The following is a 7,379-nucleotide window of genomic DNA, read 5'->3' as shown; positions in this document are numbered from 1 at the left end:
GGTCCTTTTTGTTCTCTCTCAGTGTTTAGTACATTTTTAAAATGCTAGTCTGGTCAGCTGTGCTAAGAGGAACCAAGAAAGAGGTTTTTGTCCAGTTTGGACCAGAGTTTTAAAGGGGAAGTGGCTTGCCAGCCGCCTGACAAGGTGGAATGCTCTTGTCCAGTGAGAGCCCTCAAAGGGAAGGTGAACCGAGAGTAACTGAGTTGGAAACCCTGGTTCAGACGCGATGTGTTTATCAAATCTGGAGCCATCTCTCAATCCCCACTGTCTGTTACTCTCCTAGTGGCCCAGACAGGAGGCAAGAAGGGACCTCAGTGAACAATGAGGAGCTGTGCCCTGAGGCTGGTGGCCCAGGGCTGAGTAGGTGGGTAACTATGGCATTCCTAGTTAACGGAACCTGCAAACAGAAAACTGGTCTTAGTCTGAAGATGGAGGAGGGGGATTCATCGTGAACTTGGACCACTGGGTGCCGAATACTCAAGCAAGCAGGTTACCAAAACTTTTTTCTAGTTAGTGCAGGAGAGGACACACACAGGCTCAGGCTGCTAAGGAAAGGGATAAGTGAGGGCTACCAGGCTGGCACAGCCCCTGAAGCAAACTGGGGCACAGGACAGAGCCCAGGGAGATAGCTAGAATCCGAAGCAGAGATGAGGAAAGAACAGGCTGTTAGCATGCCAGGACTGGAGGTAGGGAAAGGCTGCTGGTGGTGTCAGAATGACTGGGGACCACCCAGACATCCTGGCCCATGAGGTTTGGAGGAGCCGAATCATTCCAGACCCCACCCAGGCCTGGTTCTCTAGGGCAACTGCTGCTGACCTTTGTAGCTATAGATGGGTAGACCTGGGAACGGGGGCGGGGGTGGGGGGGGCACTGTCATTGCCAGAGTCCAGGCTCAGACCTGCCCTCACAATCTGCTCCAGTTATCTAAAACCCAGTAACATGCCCAAACCTAGTGGCTTCAAACAACAACAGTGGTTTATTTTGCATTTCAGGCAGGGCTGGACAAGGCAGGGACCACTCTGCTCCATATGTCTGGGGCCCAAGACTCAAATGGCTGGGGGAGCAGGAGACTCGGAGAAGGTGATGGCACCCCACTCCAGGACTCTTGCCTGGAAAATCCCATGGGCGGAGGAGCCTGGTGGGCTGCAGTCCATGGGGTCGCTAGGAGTGGGACACGACTGAGTGACTTCACTTTCACTTTTCGCTTTCATGCACTGGAGAAGGAAATGGCAACCCACTCCAGTGTTCTTGCCTGGAGGATCCCAGGGACAGGGGATCCTGGTGGGCTGCCGTCTATGGGGTCACACAGAGTTGGACACAACTGAAGCGACTTAGCAGCAGCAGCAGCAGGAGACTGGGGGCAGCAAGAGGCTGGCAGGGCATCACCCAATGGTCTTTTCCCTGTTCACTCCAGCTTGGAGGCCTCAGGGGAGCTGGGCTTAGTGGTGGCTCAGGGCACCAAAAGCTACTATTTTCAGAGGCCCAGGAAGAAACTGCAAGTGTTTATGATCTATCTTCAGAAGTTCTAGGACATGGTGACTTAGTGCTTTCCATCCCTAAATCCAGCCCAAGTCCAAGGCAAACCGTGTAGACGCTCCTCTCAATAGTGCTGTGTGCTGCCCTAAGTTGCCTCAGTCATGTGCGACTCTTTGAAACCCCACGGATTGTAGCCTCCTAGGCTCCTCTGTCCATGGGATTCTCCAGGCAACAATACTCAATAGAAGGAGTATCAAAGTTTTTGCCACCATTTTTAATGCATCATAGCATCTCACCAAGTGGTCAGCAAAGTCTCCTAACTGAACCTCCAGGTCCCAGATTCTCACTGATGGCAGCTGAGAGGCAGCAATGCACAGGGTAGAAAAGGGAAGGGCTTTGGAAGCCACCAGACCTGCATTCTGGTACAGGCAGGATCTATCACTCAGCAACCGGTTGAGCTTGCTAGGTTACTCGCCCCTAAGAGCCTTGTGGTCTCCCTGTGTGTAAAAGAGGATTAATACTACCATAGCGGCCAAGAAAATGTACTTCTCAGATCGTGCACAAATGACCAGTGGCCCCAGCTGCTGAGCCCTAAAATCTGTCATCTGGTTCTCATCCCCAGCTTGGTGTAGAGGCCAGTTTCCTAGTGCTGCTCCCAGCCCATGACTAAATACAAGAAGCCTATTCCTGGGAGGCGCTGGGCTCCTGGGACAGGGTAGCTTGGCTTGAAGACTCCCCCAAGGCCTTGCTGAACTTTCTTAGAGCTTCACTGTAGCATAAGATGCTTCTTTCAACTCAACCTTCCTTCCTCACCTCTCTCCTTCCTGCACCCCAGGTCTAGCTCCCCAACCCTGTTCCCTCATTAATCTCTAGAGCAGTGCTCCCCTCCAGATGCTTTGGGTGGGGGACCAGGACAAAGAGCCACCAGGCTGCTGCCAGTATTAAATAGATGTGTGAGCACCTAATCAAGGCCTGGAGTATAGCTGATGTTCATTCAACTGATATTTATTGAGTCTCTGCTGAGTGAGGACTTTACCTGGGGTGACTAGAACACATTAGTGAGCAAAGCAGATGAGAACATGAGGGCCCCCTGCTTGAAGCTTCTTGCTGCCCCCAATGCGGAGGGATAAAGTCCCAACTCTCCTACAGGGCACAAGAGTCCTTCAAAGTCTGACCCCAAGGGGCTTCCATACCCCTACCCCATACTGCACACCAGAGCCTAGAGTCAAAAAAGACTTTCCTCCGGCAATCTCGGGTTTTTCAACCCCAATATCCTTTTTTTTTTAAGTTTTAAAAGGCTTATTCTTAATTATGAAAGCTTAATTATTCTATAGAATAAATATGTCTATACAAACAATTTTTTCTATAGAAATAATGCAGAGACCTCCAGCATGGTTGATCAATACAATTCTTTTTTTCCACCCCCCGCCCCCCGCCCCCGATATCTTAACACAGCTTTTTCTTCTCCAAAAGCTTCCCCTCTCCTTTGTACACACCCTTCACATGACAAACCCTTACCCATCCCCCTTGACCGGTTCAGTCGTGGGGTGCTAGATCACCAGGGTAGAGGTGCTTGCTGACACAGATCTCCTCATCCACCTCTGAAAGCACTAGTTACATTGTGCTTTAATTGCTGTAACAGTGTCCCGCTAACTTGTGAGCTCGCGTAGATAGCAGGGGCAGCGTGTATCCATCCTGAATCCCCGGCGCTTGGCGCTTGGTAGCCCGCAGCTCGTATCTTGGGGAGAGAGTAGAGACGGGGAGAGCAGGCGATTTTCCCGCGGTAACCGCGGGGCCTGCGGCGAGAGGGCGGGGGCGTCGCTGGGCGAGGGTCAGGGAGCCGCCGGGGCTGGGCGGCCCCCGGGACCGGCCGCGGGGCGCTCGGGCCGAATCGCGGCCGCTGCCGCGGGGCACATGACTGCGGGCTCAGCCTCCGCCCCGCCCGCTTCCCCGCGCAGCTGCCGCCTGTCGCCTCCCGGGGTTGCGGCGGGCCGGGCCGGCGAGCGTCTCCGCGCTGCGCGCTCCCTCTGCCTCGCGAGCTGCGCCAGGCGGGCGCCGCGGCGGCCGCGGCCGGAGAAAGCGAAACCAAAGCGAGACTCCCTCTCCCCTCCGGCCGCCCGGGTGCAAGCGGGGCCGCTCTCGCCCAGTCGCGGAGCCGGGAGCCGGGCCCCTCTGCTGGGCCGCAGGCGCCCGAGGGTCCCGGGTCTTCCGGCCGCTCCGCCGGCGCCCCTCCGTCTCTCCCTCCTTCCTTCTCCTCCGGTCGCCGGCCTCCCGGCCCTGGAGCGGTGCGCGGAATGGGCAGGTGCTGCTTCTACGCGGTGGGGACGCTGTCCCTGCTGTTGCTGGTGACTAGCATCACGCTGCTGGTGGCCCGAGTCTTCCAGAAGGCCGTGGACCAGACGATCGAGAAGGTGAGGCGTGGCGGGCTGTGTGTGTGTGTGTGTGTGTGTGCGCGCGTGTGTGTGTGTGTGCGCGCGCGCGCGCGCGCGCGAGCCGGGTTGGGGGGGACACTTTCAGCCCACCCTCCCACTGCTGAACCTTGTGCGGGGTGGATCTGCACCCCTTATAACCCTAGTCCAGAGGCTAGGGCCCTCCTTTCTTCCTTGTCTTCTTGGGCTGGGTGGGTAAGAGTTAAGGAAGGCTGGAGAGGAATAATTCTGTTCCTTTTAGAGTAATAAACAAGACTGTGGGTCTAGACTTTGAAAGAAGGCTTTCACTTACATTCTGTCATTTGTTTTCGGGGCCCTCCCCGCGCCCCAATCTCTGTTGGGCCCAAACTCATTTCCCTGCCACTTTATGAAGAAAAACTAAATGAAAGACACCGCCACCCCGCAGGTGTGTTGGCTGCTTGCCCTGGCCTTTGAAGTGGTGTGAGATGGGGATGAGAGGCTGGTGCCTCCTCTGTTGTGTTCCTGCCTTCCTGGGCTGAGCCCCGCACTTGGTAGGCAGGCCAGGCCTCCGGGCTGGGTGACATTTCAGTTCATCAGAGCCTGTGCTGACTAGCTGACTTAGCAGCTTGGTGTCTTGTACCAGCAGTCTGTGCTGCTTTGTCTCAACAGGGATTTCTTGCTCCTCTCAAACAACCCTGCTGCTGCTGCTAAGTCGCAAGAGGACTGGAGTGGGGTGCCATCGCCTTCTCCGCAAACAACCCTAAGCTTAGGCAAAGCTGCATTTAAATTCTTAATCTGAGCCCATCTCTTCCTCTCAGATGAGTGGGCTGGAGAGCTGGTCACTTCAGACCTCTCCATCCTATGATTTCACCAGTGGTCATTTCTCCTGCCCTTTGACCCACATCCACCAATCTGTGTGGAAAGAGGAACCAGAGAGAGTTACTGGGGTCACTTTTTCCTTTTAAAACAGTTATTGGAGAAGCCTTTCTTGTTAGCACCCATCACTGCCTGATTTCTTCCACTCGTTTACACTTGCTGTTGGCTAGATAATAAAAGCTGGGGCCTCCTCCAGAATTGGTCACTGCGCTCCCAATTAGCAAAATTGTTTCATTCCAGGTGGCAAGAGACCTATATTTTTAAATAGAGGTTTCTAAAAGCCATCGATTACTTGAAATCTGAAGCCACTTAAAAAAAAAAATGCCCTGGCAAAGCATAGTTTAATTTTTTAAAAGTTCACATTGTCAAGGGGTGACAGAACCCACTGTCTGAGCTTCTCAAAGGCCATTGTTCAAAGCATGTTCAAAGAAAAAACTAAATTGAATCTCTCCACCCTTGTCCACCTGTCCTTGGCAAGGTAGTTTAAGGATGTAACCTCTTTAAGGATATAACCTCTTGCTTGGGTGTCTAGAGTTAAGCAATCCAGTGATAGTCAATTGGATTTTCTTGTGTGGCTTTGAACGGCTATTTCAGGAGAGGTCTTTGAGATGGGTGATCTCCCCACCCTGTGCCTCAGGCATTGTCAGCCTTTGGATGCTCTGTGGGTCTACATTCATGGGCAGTGGGTAGGGAGGTGGTGAGGGTGGAGGGCAGTTGTAAGGCAGCTGGGCTGCGGCTTAAGTTTGCACTGATATTTGGTGATTGGCTTTTAAAGGTGGTTTTCTCCATGAAGAATGGACTCTGATCTGACTGTAAATGAAAGTACAGGAGAAGTAAACTTTCAGAACTGGCTCACCCTGTTAAGGAACACTGCACCACGTGGTGTGTGAAACTAATGACAGGGCTAGGTGTGGACAGGTGTGGAAATATGGTAAGACAACCAGAGGTCACGCATTACCATCACTGCCACTCCGCTTTCCTGGGTCGCCTGTAGGGGGGTAGCATGAGATGGTGGAAACAGTAAGGACTTTGCAGGTTAATTCGCAGGCATGAATCCGGCTCCACCGTGTACTAGCTGGGTAACCTTAGGCTAGTACTTAACCTTTCTTAATTCTAGGCTTTTCCATCTGTAAATGAGGATAACAACTATTCATGTAAATAGAAGAATTATAAGAATTACTAGAGAAAATGGGTGTACTTTTCATGGGATATAGTAGTATGTATAGTTATTTGTAGGGCTTCCCTGGTGACTCAGCAGTAAAGAATCCACCTGCAATGCAGGAGACATGGGTTCAATCCCTGGGTGGCAAGATCCCCTGGAGAAAGGAATGGCAACCCACTCCAGTATTCTTGCCTAGGAAATCCCATGGACGCAGGAGCCTGAAGGGCTCCAGTTCATGGGGCGTCTAACCACCACCACCACGATAGTTATTTGTAAATGATAGCAGTTTTATTTTTGTTAGAAGCAAATAAAAAATACATGAGATTGGAGGTTAGATACCCTATGTTCAAATCCTAGCCCTGACATTTCTAGGCTGTTTGCCTTTGGGCAAGTTATATAACTTCTCTGAACCTGTTTCGTTCCTGAGAGAAGTGAGAATGTTAGCCATCTTGGGGGTGCATTTACTATGAAACTCACAAAGCTTACGCTTTGGGTCCCTCACTTGCACGGGCCCTTCCAAGGCCCTCTACCTAATTCTGTATGCAATGTTTTCTTTTCTTAGGGACAGCCTCCATACACTGTATGAGCTTCACACAGACCTAGGATCTGCCTGTATGTGTGCTGTTGTGAAGCTGAGTGAGGTCACCTGTGTAAAGCACTAAGCAGGTGTCAGGCTTGGAACAGGTGCCCAATGACAGCTTCCATCATCATTTCCATGAACGTTGTTATGGAAAATTCATTCATAACTTACTTTAATATACTTGTAATACAATCTGATATTTCTTGTTCTTAATTTTTTTTTTCCTTTGAAGATTGTCCATTTCCTGCTTTGTCTACATCAAAAAGAGGAGAGAGAAAAAGGATGAAAATCAAATGAGCAGGTTGGGCTAATTGTGAGAAGCTTAGTAACATAATTCCTATTAGAAGACTCTGTCTCATTTGATAATTGTCTTTGGGGCCCGCAACAGCCAGAAATGACTGAAGGGAGATTTTGATCTCGGCTATTGAGTAGAGTGGAAGGAACCAGGACAGTCTGGTTCCATTCTGGGCTTGTTATAGTCTGCCTTACATTGAGAAAGCCCTGTAACTGTTTGTCTTTGTTGTTGTTATTTAGTCACTCAGTCGTGTCTGATTGTTTTGTGACCCCACGGACTTAACCAACCAGGCTCCTCCCTCCATGGGATTTCCCAGGCAAGAATACTGGAGTGGGTTGCCATTTCCTTCTCCAGGGGATCTTCCCAATCCAGGGATCAAACCTGCATGTACTGCATGGGCAGGTGGATTGGTTACCACTGAGCCTCCAGGGAAGCCCAACTGTTTCTCTTTACTTTTCTCAGTTGCAGAAGAGGCAGAGAAATTTTTCCCTTCTTGGCTGCTCATACCGACATCCTGGAGGATACTCTGAGCATGGGCCAGGCCCTCTTTATTGAGCATTTTGACCTCCCTGAAGACAGAGCTTTGCAGGGACCCAGCAA

General features: G+C 51.4%; 1 protein-coding gene across 1 annotated transcript in view; it reads left to right on the top strand.

The window, feature by feature from the left end:
* SCARB2 (scavenger receptor class B member 2) overlaps positions 3,430-7,379 on the top strand; it is a 77,627-nt gene continuing 73,677 nt past the window's right edge. The window contains exon 1 of the mRNA XM_005681792.3: positions 3,430-3,887. Within this exon, the coding sequence (XP_005681849.1) occupies positions 3,771-3,887 (117 nt within the window). The 5' untranslated portion in view covers positions 3,430-3,770. The remainder of the gene's footprint in view (positions 3,888-7,379) is intronic.

The sequence above is a fragment of the Capra hircus genome, chromosome 6 (genome assembly GCF_001704415.2).
Source record: "Capra hircus breed San Clemente chromosome 6, ASM170441v1, whole genome shotgun sequence".
In the NCBI taxonomy this organism is placed as follows: Eukaryota; Metazoa; Chordata; class Mammalia; order Artiodactyla; family Bovidae; genus Capra; species Capra hircus.
Note: the sequence above shows the minus strand (reverse complement) of the source record. Positions and strands in the feature narration are given on the sequence as shown.